This window comes from Nannospalax galili, unplaced genomic scaffold, assembly GCF_000622305.1.
Source record: "Nannospalax galili isolate Female #2095 unplaced genomic scaffold, S.galili_v1.0 scaffold115, whole genome shotgun sequence".
Classification (NCBI taxonomy): Eukaryota; Metazoa; Chordata; class Mammalia; order Rodentia; family Spalacidae; genus Nannospalax; species Nannospalax galili.
In genome coordinates, this window is record NW_008340588.1 from 487,956 (window position 1) to 506,901 (window position 18,946).

An 18,946-nucleotide genomic window follows, 5' to 3' on the forward strand; every position below is an offset into this window, starting at 1 on the left:
AACATGACAGGAAGTTAGAAAACCGGTTTTTGGCTGCACTGAGGCAACCAGTTGGGACGAATCCTCTGTGGTGTCAGGATACTCACACCTCGCGGACCACTCTGGGGATGGGAACGGATGCCCTTATAGTTCAGCCTTAGACTCGGGCAACCCGGGCAACCCGCCAAGCCCCTCTCACCTGCTCGCGGGCTGTCCAGCCTCCCTGCGCAGTGGCGCAGGCCCCGCCCACTCCACCGCTGCGGCCCCGCCCCGAAGCACGCGGCACCAACCGGAGCCCCGCCCTGCCCGCCACGTGACGGCCCCACCCTCCTCGCGCGCTCGATTGGCTGTCTCGCCCGAGAGGGCGGGCTCCAGCGAAGTGTGCTGCTCTAGACGCGGCTGCACTTTTCAAACCTCAACTGTAAGAAGCTTTGGTCTGGGTCTGTGCTGCGGTCGCCGCTAGGAGTCACTTCAGACATCCCTCCCCCCCGCTCCGCGGGTTACAGCTACCAGCCGTAGTCCCGGAAGAGAGACACGAGTGTCCTGGGGACCCCGGCGGGAGCGAGACGGAGCACGTCCGAGGGCAGAGCCGGCGGCGGCGCGGAGTGGCGGCCGAGCGGTCAGTGTCCGGGGCTTTGGGGCGCGGGGACCCTGCGGGGAGTCGCGAGGGGTCGGGCGGAGGCCGCGGGCCTGCGGGACCGAGCGCACCGGACCCGGGGCTGGTCGTAACGCTCCGGCCGCGCTGCGCAGTCCGAGCCCCGCGTCCCGGGGCGGCGACCGGCGAGCGTCAGGGTCGAGACCGGACTGTCACGAGGGACGGCTTCGCGGCCCTCTCCCGCGCGTTACTTCCACGTTGCGTCGACGTGGTCCTCCGCGTGGCTCCCGGGCCCCCGCGCGCCGTGGGTGCCGAACCCTCGCCTTTACAAGGTCGGGTCTCGAGGACGCGGCGAGTCCACCGCCCCGGAAAGCTTGCGCTCATCAGTCGGGCGCCGGCGGACCTCGCGTTGGGAGGGTTTCAGATGAGCAAAGGGAGATGGAGAAGAACCACCGCTGCTTCCGTGACTTTTTAGTTTGGATTGAAGGCCATGGAAAGCCCTCTGTGCGCATGACCCGTCGGCGGACTAGCCGGCTACACCTGGTATGGTTTGGACGTTTACCCTGGCTCGGCCTTATCGTGGGAAAAAGCGCCTCATTGCCTTCCCTCGGAGGATAGATGAGCCGGGACAAAGTTGAAAGAAACTTGGTGGACAGTTGGTGGCGAGTGTCAGTGGTTTTTGTATATTTGTGTTTGGGACTAAGGTCCCTGCAGTTTCACTTTGTAAATTATTAAGAATAAAAGCCTAGTGATTTCAATTCTATTTAAACACTTTATGTCTGTGTGTAACATTCACGGATTTTTGTGGCTGATGTCATGTTTACAATCCGTGGTACTGCTACGCCAGACCTTGCAGGCAAGTTTGATAGGGTGAGCACTTTTTAAGTTTTCAAGGCTAGGAGACTCGTGTTGAGAAGCAAGGTGTGCGGAGATGACAAGCAAGTTGGCAGCATGTGTAATCTGTCATTTTGAACCCAGGAGCAGTTTCATTGCAGGAACAGATAAACTCACTTCTTATAGGTTCACCGATGGACAATTTTATGGTGAACCTCTAAATGGTTGCTTTGTAAAACTTGAACTACATTGCTTTAAAATTATGTATTTTTCAAAAAGCTAGTCCATAGGAATAATGACAAAGGTTTACACCTGTCTTCTCAAATTTTTTCTGGTAGTTTAATATTTCGAGTAACTATTAATAATTTTTTGAGATATGCATGTATTTCAGATACTTTTTAAAAATACAGGTCTACTATTAAAATACATGTACTTGCATGGCATATGTTTCAGTTAGAAAAGTAACATTTCTGTAATAATTTGATAATCTTTTATGTTCATGCATAAAATGGTGAGTTTCTTGTGGGATCACCCCCTAGGGAGATGGCTTAGTGGGTAAAGGTGCTTGCCACCAAGCCTGATGAACTGACTTTGATCCCCAGAACCCACGTGGTGGAAGAAGAGGCGCTACTTCCACAGGTTGTCTCTGACCTCCACATTTGGCATGTTTGTGTCCTTGCACACACATGCACACACATATAAATAAATAAGTAAATAAATAAATGTAATACAAAAATTAGGAAGAAAAAAGAAATTACAATTTGGTCAAGGTAGAATTTTTTTTTTAATTAAAGTGGAGATAGAAATCAGAGTGAATAAGAAGATGCAAACATTTAATAGCAGACATTTTTAATTAATTTGATTTTAAGTTTACACTGACCATGAATGGTTCACTGGTGTTGAGTGAACATGTAAATAGGTTTTTAAAGCTTTGTTTGGTACCTATTTGATAATTACAAGGGACGATTTCTGTATCAAAATTTCTGTTTTAATCTTAGAGACTAAAACACAAATCAAGGAAATCAATTATTAATTCATTGTATCCTTAAACTGTCTTAAAACTGCATGTGTGGTATATTATAGGGCATATTTCTTGTGCGCAGAAATCTTGCCTCTTGGATGCTTGACAGTTACTCTATCACTGAACCACTGACTTACTATTAGCTTTAAAGGGTTTTGGTTTTTTTTTTTTTTTTTTTTTTAAGAATTTTCTTGCTGGGGATATAGCTCAGTGGTAGATCAGTTGCTCGGGCATGATTGAGGCCCAAGTTTACTTTCCAACCCTGAAAAAAGAATTCTTTCATAATTTTTGTGTATTTACTGCGTAAGAAATATTAAGTTGACGGGTGTGGTGGTGCACGCCTTTAATTCCAGCACTGGGGAGGCAGAGGCAGGTAGATCTCTGTAAGTTCAAGGTCAGCCTGGTCTCAGTAGCAAGTTTCAGGCCAGCTGGGGCTACAGGCAGACTCTGTCTCAGAAAAGCCAAAAAAAAAAAAAAAAAAAGTTAATTAAATATTGCCTTTCTGCTTAGGAAAACTTAGTTGCTTTTCTATACTACTGATGAAGAAATTCAGTGATTTATTTTTAAGTAGTTTATATTCTAGATTATTTATTTTTGGTAGTGTTGGTGATTGAATATAGGGCCTTATGCAAACAAAGTTAGCACTCTACCAACTGAACTATATCCTCAGCCCCACAGAGTTCATATTCTATAGCAGACTAGTAGAAAAGGGTTTGACTTTGTGCTGCTTTCAGAACCTGGCACCAAAAAGAAATATTCTTGGAAATTAAGTTACAAGTGCATATTTTGTGTAATTATGTTGTAATGAATGTTGCAATTTTGAGGACATTATTTTTCAATTTATCCTTTTCCCAAAGCATTTAATTAATACTTTATTGGTATTTTAAGTATGTAAGTGAATCCATTTCTTTCATATTTACATATAATATGTTTTGATTCATCCCTTTATACTTTCCAACTATTCCAAAAGAAAGCATCGAGAAATTTTAACATTGAAATGGCAGTTCCTTTTTAATCCTTGAAGATTAGATTTCATTTTTCGTTCTATTAGTTAACTGAATAAACAGTACTTCAGTGGTGCTGTTAAGTAAACAGTAATTTATTTTACAAGAGAAACTTAATTTTCCATCTGATGAATGATAAGCACTGTGTATTTGTTGGCCCACAATTATTTCCATTTTTCAACATCTTAATCCTACTTTACAGTTACAGAATTTATTTCTTTTGCTGAAGATGGGAGAGTCAGTATCAGGCCTTACTGTCAGACTTGGGTTCCTTGCTGGGACTGTAGCCCAGGGGTAGTCTATACTAGAGTGGTTGTACTAAAGTCAGTTTAGTTGGCTTCCTACTATGATTTTCAGAGGATTAAATTCTTGAATGATACTTGCTGTCCAGTTTTTAAAAACAAACAATAAAAACCTGTTAGTAGAATACATACAAAGAATACAACCTCTTCCTTGAAACTGAGAGTCATCCTCATACTCATCCTTTAATACCAATGCCGTCTTCTAGTCTAAAGCAGATCCTATGCTACACAGGCAGAAAGTTCTTTCTTTTCTATGCATGCTACATAAGTAAGTCTTCAGTTTTTCTGTTTCCTAGACACAGCTTGTTCTCGTTAGTGTCAGGTAGAAAGGAGAAGTTGCTTCCCTGTGAAGATCTAAATTTGTTGGTCTTTGGATGGGACAAATGTCTGACAGATATGGATGTTCTTAGCTAAAGTAGGTATTTACATGAAAACAAGTAGTCACCTAGTCTGGAATGATTGGTAAGTGTAGATTAAATGGTCTTTTGATCGTCTATTACAGTAAATGATAAAAATAATTTCATTCATGTTCCTGGACTGTGTGGCTACCTGTTTTGAACTGAAATTATGTAAGAGCAATTTTAAACATTATTTTATTTAGTCTTAATACTGAAGCAAATAGAGACTAGCTGTGTTGGACGTTCTAATACTGCAGTTTCAAGATGAATCCCTTGAAGATATGAGATGTACCTAAATGTTCATTTTGCTCTGGATTTTATCATTTTTCAACTCTTAACAGGTACTATACACCAAGCTGAGTTGCTTAGGCTGGGAAGTAGAAGGTTCCTGTGCTTTAGACACTGAATCTGATTTCAGTCTAACATTAAATTTTGAGGTAAAAGGGTATGTCAAGAGTCGTCTTGTTTGCAGCATAAAGCAAAGGCATTTAAGTCGACCTGTTGCTTTTAAGCAAAACCTCCTGGGGCAGAACATGAATAAGAAGTAGCCATTTAAGGAAAGGTAGAAAGGATTTTTCAGACAGAAAAGTCAAAGCTACAGAGGCAAAATATGAGATTGAAGTGTGACAGGAAATGAATCCAGTGTCCACTTGGCTTCTGTGAGCTGTGTGTCATGCTAGAAAGGGTTTTAGGTTGTAAGTCCTGGCACTAAGGAAGGAATGAAAACGGGCGATTTACTTCTCTAAAGTTTTCATTACTGTATTTTGTAATTTCTTTTTTCATAAAACCTTTTTATTTGATAACATTGAAATGAATATTACAATGAATAATTTTTAATATAGCTATTTAGAGGTTTAAAAGGATTTTTATTGTGCTTTCCATGTGTGTTTTCTCCATTCAATAAGTCTTAATGGATCAAACCTAAAAGTGCCTTTTGTTCCTTCCTTCCCTGATCCATAACTGAATTCTTACTGTAATTACTCTAATGGGAGTTAATAAATAAATGGAAGTAAGTGCTGTTATTAGTAGTGCTGTGTATTTGAAGTCATGTTTGTATCTTACCTTCTATTATGTGCTTATGCCTTCTATCAATTGTGTACAAGCGCAAATTTACTTACGAGATCCCTTAAGTTTTTTTGTATTGGTATAGTTTGATACACTGTTAAGAAATAGACTTCAAATGGAGTAAGACATATTAGTAATTTGTGAATTTAGAATGATTTATATCTTTTATTTAGAATTAATTCTAAGTCTTTGAATTGCAGATGGCAAGGTATCTATGGACTGTTTATTAGAAATAAGAGCATTTGGTGGGAATTTTAGATTATTATATAAGGAGAGACAGAGAGCCAGCTGGCTGGATTCACATATATTACATGAAAGGAACTCCTGTTTGTAAAGGCTTTGGTTGACAAAGGTGACATTTATGCTCTATTAGATGCAAATTTGGCCAAAGGAGGAAAAGTAGGAAAAGATCTAGACTGTGGAACCTGATTTAAGTATAGTACATAGAAGAAGCTAAACAAGAAATCCTATATGGATACTTACAACAATGTCTGATGTAAGGATATTAACAATAGGTAGGTATGCTTAAGGTTCAGTTTCTAGAGATACTCTTGAGACAAAACTTGTGTCTCAGGATATGCAGAGCCAAAATAAAAAAATCACACCAAAAATCATTTTTGTATTAACACGCATTTGAAAAGCTTGGTTGCCCAACATTGTTTTCGGCTACATCTATTATCATGCAAGTACCTGTGGCATATTCATCCATTAAAATGTCCTTCGGTTCATATGAGTGTTACAGAATTCGTTAGGCTATAGAGTTAAATCCATATCAAAATGTCTACAATTAAGAAATTTCTTTCAGTAGATTGACAAATAAGCCCTTGTGTAGACTATCATTATGCATTATACTTACTAACAAAAAACAAAAACAAAACCCAAGCCCCCTTTTCTCTTAATATAACTAAATAATAGGCTGTCAAACTTAAGTTTTGTTAGTATATTTAGGTATCAAATTTTTGCTTTTTTTGGAGGGGTTCCAGGATGAGTTTGGATTTTTTTCACAATGCTCATGTAAAAGCTATATATCTCCCCTTTTTAAATTTTAATTTTTTGAAAATTTCATGTGTATATACAATGTATCTTGATCATATCCAGCCTCTAACTCATCCTAGTCCCCCCCCATCACATCTCCTTCCCAACTTCGTGTCTTCATATGCACATGGGTGTGGGGCCATCCACTAGACCATGGAGAGCCTACCAGTGGTCACCCTCTAAAGAAAAGTGATTCTCAGTTGCTACTAGCTCCTTAGAGGTGGGGCCTCAGAAGTTCTGGATTGAGCTTGTGCAGCTGTGAGTTGATAAGTACAACCACCATGTCTTGTCCAGAGCACTATATTTCACAGCACTCCTTCCCATCTTCATTCTTACATTCTCACCAGAATATTTCTTAAGAAAGGCATATATCTTAAGGTTACTGACTTACGTCGAATTAAAACTAAGTTAATTCAAAAGTTGTTCAGTATTTTTCTATGTAATATTAAACAGTGTATTAGTTTTTGCTTAGAATATAGCCTAAAGTTTTACATGGTCTCTTCATGAGATCTGGCCCATGATTTGGATAATAAACACCAGTAGCTGCATGTAAACTCAAAGATTTTGAGGACTTATAAAACTAATAATGACTCTTGAACTTCAGAAAAAGCAAACTCTTACTATGTAGATTGATAGCTGTTGCTATTGCAAATGAGAGTATGTATTTATCTGACTACATAGTCACAGCTATCTTCTTCTATAAGGAAGAATTTATGTTGTACTACAGGAGTACACATTCCTATTAAATTTAAAAAATATTTACTCTCATGAGGTAATGTGACAACAGTCATAGCTGTCTTTTTTTTTAACCCAAAGGCATTTGTTTTTGTTGATTATTAAAGTAGTACTTTTTTTTTTTTTTTTTTTTTTTTTTTTTTTTTGAGACAGGGTCTCCCTGTAGCCCCACATGTCCTAGAACTCAATATGTAGACCAGGCTGGCCTTGAACTCACAGATATCTGCCTGCTTCTGCCGCCCAAGTACTGGTTCTACAGGCGTGCGCCACCACGACCGGCTTAAAGTAGTACTTTAACGTAGATAGTTTGGAATAAGAAATTAGAAATTAGAAATATTGCCATCATCTCACTAAGGATTACTACTAGTAACATTTTACTATAGTTTTCCAATCTTCTATTTACTTTTATGTTTTACCCACTGGTTTATCATACTATATATAAAGTTTTGTGTCTTTTACACTTAATGAGTTAAAAATAATCTTTGAAAGTACTTATTTGTTGAATGTATAATATTCTATTTAGGTGTTAATTATTTGTTCCTTGTTGGATTTTAGGGCTTATGAATTCAACCAGTTTTTGAAATATTTTTAACTTGTAAATCATGCTTAATTAAACATAAATCTTTGATGCCATTAAAGGATCATATTGGCTCTTGAAAATAGGCTCTTGAAAAAAATGCTTATTCATAAAATGTTTATTCTACAGTTTCTGTGACTAGATCAACTTGAAGCTAACAGATGACAGCATGAGGTAGATATCCAGGATCTAAAATCTAGATGGAACAAAAATGAAGGCTCATAAGCCTGTTTCTGTGGGTGGATTTGACATGCTCTTTATTGATGAAAAGTGTTGGAGTATAGCCCACTTGTACCTTTTGAATAGGCCCAACCCTTCCATATGTAGAAATGTGAATAATAAAAGTGTGACCATAAGCATAGGCTTTTAAATTGAGATAAAAGAGTCTAAAAGCCCAAAGGTGATACAGGAAAAACTTACCCTAAACAGACTGACCATAAAAGTTGATATCCTGCTAATTTTCAGACAGTAAAATGTGACCAGTGAAACAATTTCATCAGAACTAAGAAGGAACAAAGATGTTAACTGAACACCAGGTGTGGTGGTACAGTCCTTTAATCACAGCATTGGAGAGGCTTAGACAGAGAGCCTAGACTATATAGAGAGTTCTAGGTTAACCTGGGCTATATAATGAAACCCTGTTTTAAAAAACAAACAAAAAGTTAATCAAAGTCTCTTTCCTTGGCTTGTCGATATGTGACCATTTTCTGCTGGTGTTTGGACAGGTCTTTCATGTTTGTTTTTTGTTTTTAATGTCTGTTTTTCTTATAAGGACACGAGTCATATTGGATTAGGGCCCACTTTAATGATCTCATTTTAACTTCGTCACCACCTTAAAAGTCCTTATCTCAAAAAGCAGTTATACTATGAGGTACTGGGGGTTAGTATTTCACTATATAAATATGGGGAAGATATCGTTTAGCCTATAATAGTGGCCGCTATGATTTGAATATAGCTTGTCCTTCAAACTCATGTTGAATTTCCACTGTGAGGTACTTTGTCTTTTCTCTTTTAAGACAAGGTCTTGCTGGACCTTGTACTCACTGTAGATTCCAGGCTAGCCTCAAAATGTCACCGTCTTGCCTTAAACCTCCAGATAGTTTCTGAGTGCTGGGATTACAGGTGTGTGTATGCCACCACACCCAGCCATTGTGAGGTATTAAGAAGGTGAGGATATTAGTGTCCATGGCGTTCAGAGGCAGAGCCACTGGAAAATGATTAGGATTAGATAAGCTCTTTAGGTTAGAACCCCCATGATGATGAAGCATACCTGTGGCTTTATGAGAGGAGAGACCAGACACGTTTACACACTCTGTCTCTTGCCACGTGACACTTTGTGTTGTCTCTAGAGTTTTCAGCAGGAAAGCCACCATCAAATGAGGTCCCTAGGCCTTGTATCTCCAGAACTGTGATCCAAAATAGCATTTTCATTATAAATAACTATTTGAAAATTCCTTTATAGTAACAAAAAGCTGACTGATACAGTAGAGAAGTTAAAAATATGTATGGTTTCATGACTGGAATGATAAATAAATGGAATTCAACCCAAGTGCATTTTAGCTCAAATGTTATTTTGGTGCATTGCACTGATACTCAGACTCCTAGAGATACACTCCAAAACTGCCTTGAGGCTTGTTTCTCCCAAAGGTTCAAGGATGTAGAGAAACATTTTACTGATTTGAAAATCAAAATAAAGTAATAGAACAGAAAAGAGTGAACTCTAATCACACTGCCAGTTTGCTAAGTAGAAGATAGTGGTTGGCATTTGAATGTAGGAAAATAAAGAAGGGTAGCTCTCAAGTAAGGAATGGGGAAGGGGATGTGGCAAAAAGGAACTTAGTCTAGAGGGTTATTACAGGAGGATGCTAGCAAAGTATCACCAGATCATTTATTAGGCAGGCATAGAAGAAAATCAGAAGGATCTTGAACTACAGAGTCTACCACAATTACATGAATTCAGTTAATGTGAAATAGTTGTTTGATGTTAAAACTGGTTATATGAAGAATCACAAAGTTGCAGATTATGCGAACTTCAGATATGGACTGAATTCTGGGTCTATGTTTTATTTGTGTGTGTGATTGGTCACTGATTTAGCAAAGTGATTGCATTCTCATACATGGCAGACTCAATGCTAGGTTCTGCCTACACTCAGGAACCCTTAAAGGCCTAGGGGAGTTTCTGAATTTAGTTTTGAAAAGTAGCTAGCCTGTACAACAAGTTCTATTTCTTGTCTTTCACAGTCAGCCATGTAACTCACAAAACGTGAATTTGCCAAGTTTGCTTCACCTTATGAGATGAAAACGAATAGTCATTACTTTATGTATTAAATTACATAGTTGTGTGGAAGCTTTGGCTCTGAAGAATGACAGTTTAAAATAAAATAAAATCTCACCTGCATTCCAATTTCATCATAACTATTTCTTACTGTTTTTACAGCAGTTTTATTCTGAAGTGAAGCCAGTAGCTCTGTTAAGGTAGCATCAGTTTTGTTGGTATGTGCTTTTGGTTTTTCCTCCTTATGGGTAGAGTGTGCTTTTTAAATCATCACCTGCTTTTTGATTCTTTCTTATTTCTATATTTGGAGTTGTGTAATGTAATGCACATCCTGCCTGAGATAACGTCTTTTTTTCTTACATTTAAGTTATATCCTCTCTCGCCTCTTCTTTAAGCAGGTAAAAACGGTGCCTAGAGAAGTGGATCTGGGAGTTAGGTGGACATGGCACGAAGAAGATTTGATTGCCGAAGTATCTCAGGCTTGATAACTACAACTCCTCAAACACCAATGAAGATGGAAAATTTTAATAATTTCTATACACTTACATCAAAAGAGCTCGGAAGGTAAGGAAACTTTATGTTTGCTGTCTAAATTTGAATTTTGAATTTCTACTATAAAATTCACTTAGAACCGTTATCAATAATTAGAAAGAGAAGTCATCTCTCTTGTTATTTTACAGGGTCTAGTCTTAACTGACTGGAAAGTCAAATCTGTGGAGGGGCTCATGAGTCTCTATCAAACTTCCCACCTAGTTCAGAGTCTGCGCTCTCATCTCCTGAGTCTGTGAATAGACAGAGGCAGCTTAAGTAGTGCACTGACAAGACCACATCTGGACTCTGCCATTTACTCACTGTGTGACCTCAATTGAATTAGTATACTTCTTGGTGCCATAGTGCCCTCATTCAAAACATAACTGCCTTGATTTACTTTATTGAATTTTTTGAGAGTTAATATTTGTAAGTACTTAATACAGTGTTAATGTTTTTGTTTAATACATTTTTTTTTTCAGTTCCTAGGATACTATTTTTGTCTATAAAGGCAACAGGGAGATAGTCTTCCATTCCGCACCTATTTCATAAATTAAAAATGTTTAACTCATGTCGGATATTATAGTTTTGTGTCACAAATAGTTAGTATTCTAGCCGATCATGGTGGCACACGCCTTTAATTCCAGCACTCGGAAGGCAGAGGCAGACTGTTCTCTTAAGTTCCAGTCCTTTTGGGGCTACAGGGAGACCCTGTCTCAAAAAGAACAGGACAAAACAAAAATAGTGTTCTGTAAGTAAAAGCCTGTGCAAATTCTGCCTTTGCTTAACCAAGGTGCAAAGTTCTTAAGGCCAAAGAGGGGCCTGATATTATTATGAGACCATTTAGTACTATGATAACTTTAATATGTATATTTTAATAATTATGAAAGTATATAGACTATGTCAAGTTATTTATCTATAGAAGAGTCATAGTTTCAAACTGAATGTGATTATGGAAGGGTTAGAAGACAGTGATCAATTTATATCTTGAGTTTGATTTTTGTTTTTGGAAGTAGATGCTTCAGCTTATGTTTTATAATGGTTTGTAAGTCTGCTTGTATTTATAGATATACAGTAAAACAGTATGATTAATCTTTATCTGAAAACAGTATGATTAATCTTTATCTAAACCTGTTCTTGGGGTCTTTTTCTATTCATGTTGAGACAAATCTTGGCCTTTTCACTTTCTCAAATACTGCATACAGTCTTTCACAACATAAGGGTGATCGTATCTTATAAGCATAGAAGATGTTACTTTCTCCTCTGCTAATATCTACCTAACAGATATGGTTCTTTTTGTGGCTGCATATAATATATATTCATGTAGAGGTTCTTCAGGTATTAGAACATAGTCAAACATTACCAGTTTCTTTAAGTGATTATCATATGATCTGATGTCTAGACAGTCTTCCTTGCCACTGTTACCCTCCTGGACCACTTTTTAGTTTCAATTGTTTCTTTTAAAAGGAGAGGTCTAGTATTGGACACACATTGTTAGTAGCTTACTTTTTTAGACTACATGGAGACTATTGAGGAAGTCTAAGATGCCATTAGAAGCCTGAGTCTCCCCTTCTGTACTTGGTTCTTTCATTGCCCTCCCCCTGCCCTTCTTCCATCCGTTTTTCAGTCTGTGTCACATAACACCATGTAATTTTAATTGGGCTTGAAGTTACTTGAGCTGTCTTTGCTCTGGATCTAAATTTGTATGATGTTCTTAGTTGTGTGGTTTCCTTTTTCTTAGATGAGAGGATAGACTAGATGTGTTAGTTTCCTTTTGTTGCAGAGTGTTTAGAAATTGTTCTGAGTGGATTGTCTAGCCTTGAATAATGTGCACAATAAGCATTATTTCCAATTTTTCTGTGTTCAATTTTGTGAGTAAAATTGCTTATATTTATTAAGCTAATTGCAAAATTGATAGGTATAGGAAATAAAAAGGGGGTTTGTTTTCTTTAAAATTTTAGAGAGCTTGGGGCTGGAGAAATGGCTCAGCTATTAGGAACACTGGCTGTTTTCGCAGAAGATCAGGTAGAAACACTGGCTGTTTTCGCAGAAGATCAGGTTTGAATCCCAGTTCCCACATGAAAGCTAACAACTGTCTGTACTCCAGTTCAAGGGGACCTGATGGCATTGCACAACCTGGGTACACTTACATGTATGCAGGCAATACACATATACACATAAAATAAATAAAATATTTTTAAAAATTAGAGCTCTTAAACAAGAACCCTATCAATCATTCTAAATTGTTTTATAAATGATGTACTGTAATAAGTAACAATTATTAATTTGAGTCAGTTTTCTTTTAAACATTTTAAAGGAAAAATGTGTTAGAATCTAGTTAAAACAAAGTCAGATTGCTAGTATCCCATCTTCTTTTCCTTCATCAAAGACAAGTCGTGTCTTTTCGTTGCTGTGGGCTAATGATTCACGTGGTGAATATTGGCTGGTACATTTCATTTTTGACCTTGGTAAATTACAAATCATGATTTTTTTGTGTGTACCATGAACTTGCTTAACATGCTTTCAAGATCATCACCAATCTTAGTGTGCTATACTTGTGGGATTGTGTTCATAATCTTGCTTCTCCTGGAAGCTTGCACATTTCATACTATATAAACATATAATTCTAACATGTAGAGAACTACAAAGTTATCTTTCTAAATCAGCTGGGTTTTAAAATTTTACTTTAAAATGTCAGTGTTTAAGAATTAAGAAAAATACATAAAGTTAAGTCCAAGTTTGTTTTTTTTACTATTCTTAACAAACTTGCCTTGTTCCTGTTTTTTAACATGTTGGGTAAGTTTTTTTCTACCCTTCCCCCAGCTGAGGCAAGGTTTCATAGGACTTGTGGTTAGAAGGGTGAGGCAGATTCAGAAATAAACGTCAGCTTCCTTTGTGGCTTACCCTCCCATCCCTTCATATTTTATTGTGTATTCTAGAGTGTGGAGAGTAACTGTTAGACCTGGGAAATCTAGTCAGCCTTGCCTTTGAGGGCATGCATTAACTATTACTGTTAAGGGCTTTAAGTTTTCTTGAATACTTCTCTTAAATTTGGTACAGAAATACTATATATTGAAGTTTTTTTTTATACTTTGAGACTTCTACTAGCATTTTAGAATAGAAGAAAAATACATGTTTTGTTTTTTTGCCTAAGGCAGCTTGCTAATTTTGGTAAATGTATTTACCTTGAATTTTTTTTAAAAAATATTTTTATTTTATGTGTATATGAGTGTTATGCCTGCATGTATGTACCTGTGCTGCAAAATACCCACAGAAGACAGAAAAGAGCATCTGTCTGATCCCCTTGAACTTGAGGACAGAAGAGAGTCTCTGATCTCCTTGAACTGGAGTTTTGGATGGTTGTTAGCCACTTTATTGTGCTGGGATACAAACCTGGGTCCTCTGTAAGAACAGTCAGTGCTCTTGACCGCTAAATGGTCTCTCTAACCCCCTAAAAATATTTGTCCTGTTTCACAGTGTATGTATATGAATTTATGTACATAGGTTTAATTATATTGGCATCTCGAAAAATATGCAAATGGGATAAACATAGTATATGGTCTTCTGGTAAATTTACAGCTCTAGCATTCATTCAGATTTATTTCAGATTCTCTTGTTAGCTAATGTAGATTTTATAATTTCTAAAGTCATTGGATCAGACATGTCCCTGCCCTCATGCCTTTAGTTAGCGAATATTGACAGTCCTTACCTCCTCCCCCATTTGTCACCTTTGTCCCGGATTAATGAGTATGATACTAGTTTACAGAAGTCTCAGGAATGCCTGAACCAATGAGATAAATCATGTTAGTTTTGCTCGTTGTTTTGAGGCAATTTTAGTTTATAGATAGAACCAAATAACTATAACAGAATTAGATCATTATACCAGCTACTGTAAACTTTGTCTTTCAGATACACTGTTTCCTCCGTTAACTTGCCTGTTTCCTACATTTTACACGGTGAATTCTTTCTAAAACTCCAAATTCTCTTTCTGTTTTAAACAAGCTTTTGTTTCTAAATCTAAGAATTAGAAGATTTAAACTTAATAAGGAAACAAAACTATTTTAAGGGGAGAAATTGTTCTATAATTGTGAAACCAGAGAGTTAGAAATTCATATTCCATAGTTTAATTCATGGCACTTAGCAGTTCCATATGTGACCTTTCATAAGGCATTTAATCTTATTTTGACCCAGTTTATCCAGTGTAAATCTTTGAAGCACTAGTAGTTCTGAATATAAAGTTAAAGGATTATGTACTTTTTGTGTGTTTATTGAAATGCAGCAGTTTGTGTTTCTTTTGCATTGAATGAGGAAACATTCTCAAATCTTGAAATTGCTTTCAAAGAAGCAGGTTTGTACATGAAATGTTAGGTAGTTGAGGCATCTTTTAATTAATGTTGGAATCAAATTATAGCTTGTACTTATTTTTCATTAGTCTCCTGTTTTAGCTTGGTGCCCAGAGCTTCTCACTAACACCCAATGGTGAGGAAATTGGAAAATAATAAGTAAGAATCTTTGTCATTCTGGCCCTTGGAGTAACAAGTAAAATACTATCAAGTAATTTATTCTAACTGCCCCCAACACACTGGAAATATCACATGTGTTTAAAAGTTTTCCTTGATATCAGCTGATATTCTGTGTTAGAAGTATATTTTTAGTGTAACTGAGGTAGGGGTAGTTTAAAAACCACAGTTGCTTTCTGCAGATGTATTTATACTTAATTTATTAGTATCAGAAATAAGATACTGATAACATGGTGGGTTAAATTTGGATACTTTTAACTAAGGCTTATAGATCTCAAAACTCTCTGGAATTGAATCTAAACCTTCCTATTTGCATGCATGTATACATTTTTCTGAATATGCAAATAAGTATTTTTCATTAGTTCCTAAAATAGTCTTTGCCTCAAAATAGCTTTACATCTTGGTAAACCTAAATGTTGAGTTCATAATGAATTTTTTATGTTTTTAACTTTGGGTAAGGTGCTGAGCACTGCTACTGGTGAGCTAAAAGTACATATACATTCCTAAAATGATAAATGTGACATTAGTGGGTATATTTATACCTAACTGTTGATAACTCTTAATTTTCTTAGTTGATCATAAAATGCTTTTGGATACTTTTTTCATGGAATCCATATCCCTTAGGTGTCTGTTAGAGGCAGAGAGTTGATAATGTAAGTGAAATCATCATTTGCAGTGAAACTGTATCATATTGATAGTAAAAACTAAATTGCTTTAGCCTGCTCTGGTGGTTTGACATTTACATTTTAGGTGACAACATTATAAACTTTATAAAACTACATATGATATTTGATTCAGCTTATAAAATAAAATTTCCTAATGTCACAATATGTGAAAGAATTAGCTTTTTAAGTTGGAAGTATAAAACTGTCCTTTTCTTTCTCCCTAGAGGAAAATTTGCTGTGGTTAGACAATGTATATCAAAATCTACCGGCCAAGAGTATGCTGCGAAATTTCTGAAGAAGAGAAGAAGAGGACAGGATTGTCTAGCAGAGATCCTCCACGAGATTGCTGTGCTTGAATTAACAAAGTCCTGTCCTCATGTGATTAATCTTCATGAAGTCTATGAAAATGCAACTGAAATCATTCTGGTATTAGAATAGTAAGTATGCATGTGCTTTATTAAATTTAAGGTAATGAAATGTAAGAGACAGTAAAAAAAAGTATGACAAAAGTATAATGATACCTGTTGATAAAATATTACACAGTTTAGTTCGTACATCTTCACAAGGTTAAATGCATACCCGAAAACCAACTGCAGGGAATAAACAAAGCACAGCGCTTTGTGATAGGAGTTGTAATTCTGTATTGCTAATGGCACAGAAATTGAGGGGGATTTTTTGAAATTAATATAATGAAAAATAAAATTGAAACCATCTATGCATTTTTATTCAAGGAAATGATTCAAGAAGAAAAAAGTAGACTGCAGAAAGGTTTGCCTACTATATTGTGTTTGTTAAAGAAACATATTTATAGTACATATGCAAAGCACTGTTAAAAATTGTAGCAGAAAGAAAATATGTATCTTGGTAGTGAAAAATTAAAAATATAATATTCACTAATTCATGAGATGGTGTGAAGGATGAGTAAGATCATTGTGGTTTGCTACACTATAAACTAACATGTGACTTTTAAATAATACCTTTACTGCATAAACTTCTGATACCTTTATCATAAGGCTATAAAAATAATAAGTGTTTGCACACTGACATTTGGAAGAAATCAGCTAAATGAATGCTTAGTTTACTTTAGGTTCTGGTAAGTGTTAATAAACTAAATCTAATTTTAGTACAAACTAAAAAGAAAAGTACTATTTTAGAAAAAAGTGCTATTCAATGTAGTAATTCCTTTTATCAGCCAATGTGCATCATTACCTTTTTAAATTTAAAAGTACATTTGTCCCAGGCTGGAGAGATGACTCTGGTTAAGAGCACTGGCTGCTCTTCCAGAGAACCTAGGTTCAATTTCTAGCATCCATATATCTGTCAACTAACAATTATCCTTAACTCCATTTCCAGAGGATCTGACACATCTCCTGTGGACTCTGCAGGCTCTGTGTGACATTGGTACACTTATATACATGCAGGCAAAACACTCATACATGTAAAATTAAAAAATTTTTTAAAATGGGGCTGAAGAGATGGCTCAGTGGTTAAAAGCACTGACTGTTCTTGCAGAGGACCCAGGTCGATTCCAGCACCCATTGTACCAGTGGCTAACAACCATTGGTAACTCCAGTTCTAGAGAATCCACCACCCTCTTCTGACCTCCATGAGCATTGCATGACTGGGCTGCACCTACACACATGCAGGCCATACATTCATACACAAAAAAATAAAAATAAATAAGATAAAATATGTTAAAAAGTACATTAATCCTGTTTTTTACACGTATCTGTATGTGGTATGTGTGTATATGCATGTGTATACAGGTTCACATATGTGAAGGACAAAGAGGTAGACTTCAGGTGTTTTCCTCTGTTGCTCTCCACCTTATATCCTAAGGCAAGGTCTCTCACGGAACCCAGAGCTTGCCCTTTCAGCTACTCTGCTAGCCTACTTGATCCTGGGATTCCCTGTAGTGCTTCCTACACGTGAGGATTGCAGGTGGGCCACCACACCCTCCTGGTTTTTATGTTGATTTTGGTACTCAGAACTTGGTCCTCATGCTTGTTTGGCAAGCACTTGCCAGCTGAATCATCTCTCTCTAGCCCATTAGTCTTAAGTTAGTATTCAGTTATTGTTAAAGGAGAAATTATTTATTTATGTATTTTTAAAAATCAACTGGTTTGTGCAAGGAAATACATTTGCCTAGAATTAACTTGTGAATGAAAACGCTGAGTTTTCAGAATGTTAAACTGACATGTAGCTCATTGAATAATGAACAGTATATACATTTCCCAGAACAAAAAGATACAGTATACAAGTAGCACCTTCAGAGTAAATTAAACAGCAGGTAAGGCCAGGATACTACCAGTATCATTTCCTTTTTCATCATTTTATGATTATTTTTATTCTGAAGAATAAGAACATTCTTCTGAATAACCAGCAAGAGCACCAGGCCTAAGAAAGTCAACATGGATTAGTATGATCATCCACTAGCCCACGTTTGAATTTTTTTGATTGTTTCTAAAATGTATTATAGACCTATTTTTTTCCAGTACAAGATCCAGTCAAGATTCATATAATTGCATCTGGTTCTAAGGTCTCTTTATATTATATGACTTTTGCGGGTGGTGAATTTGTATCATTTGTTAGAGGAAATGGACTTATTGAACTGTATCCCTATAACCACAGGGATAGATGGTAACAAGTTTGGCAGGGACAGTAGCGTGGGTGATGATGTGCGTTTCTTCACTGCGTCACATCGGGTGGTATTAACGTCAGCTAGTTTCATAATTGGTTTTGTTAAATTTGAACCATGGGTAAGATAGAGTCTACCAGCTCTTCCATTCATTGCAAAGGAACATTTTCCCTTTGCAATAAATAACTAACCTGTTTGGTAATATTTAAAGGCCTTGTAAATATCCTTTAACAGTTTTTCCTCCAGGAATTTCAGTAACTATTGACAAACATGCAGTTATCTATTGCAATGGATAACAGAAAATGATTACTTCTTATTCACTCTAAATTTATTAAACTAGCATTCTTCTGATAAAAGTGCTTTCATTCCTTTAGTCTTCCTCTACAGTATCACTATGGATTCATTATTTTGTTAAATAAACTGACAACTAACATTCCTTAAAATAACCCGTTGTGGCCTGGTGTGGTGGCGCATGCCTTTAATCCCAGCAGAGGCAGGCAGATCTCTGTGAGTTCAAGGCCAGCCTGGTCTACATAGTGAGTTCCAAGACAGCTGGGGCTACAGGGAGACCCTGTCTGAAAAAGACGAAAAAAAAAAAAAAAAAACCATTGTGACTGAATAGTGGACCATAATCAGTTTCTTCCATTATTTTTCCTTCATGCCAAATTTTTCTCAAATTTATTAATTGTTAAAATTTATCAAGTACTGGATTTAAAACTTCTTCCTGGGGCTGGAGAGATAGCTCAGCGGTTAAGAACACTGGCTGTTCTTGCAG

General features: G+C 36.9%; 1 protein-coding gene across 3 annotated transcripts in view; it reads left to right on the plus strand.

Annotated features, from left to right (window-relative positions):
• The first annotated feature begins 353 nt into the window (after positions 1-353).
• The window catches only part of Stk17b (serine/threonine kinase 17b), a 34,929-nt gene continuing 16,336 nt past the window's right edge, over positions 354-18,946 (plus strand). Inside the window, exons 1-3 of one of the 3 annotated variants that reach the window (XM_008835601.2) lie at positions 354-598; positions 10,216-10,384; positions 15,758-15,970. In XM_008835601.2, coding sequence (XP_008833823.1) covers positions 10,263-10,384; positions 15,758-15,970 — 335 coding nt within the window. In that variant the 5' untranslated portion in view covers positions 354-598; positions 10,216-10,262. Of the gene's footprint in view, positions 599-5,541; positions 5,714-10,215; positions 10,385-15,757; positions 15,971-18,946 lie in introns of those variants that run through there. The other 2 variants (XM_017798844.2, XM_029564742.1) reach the window with 2 other exon arrangements.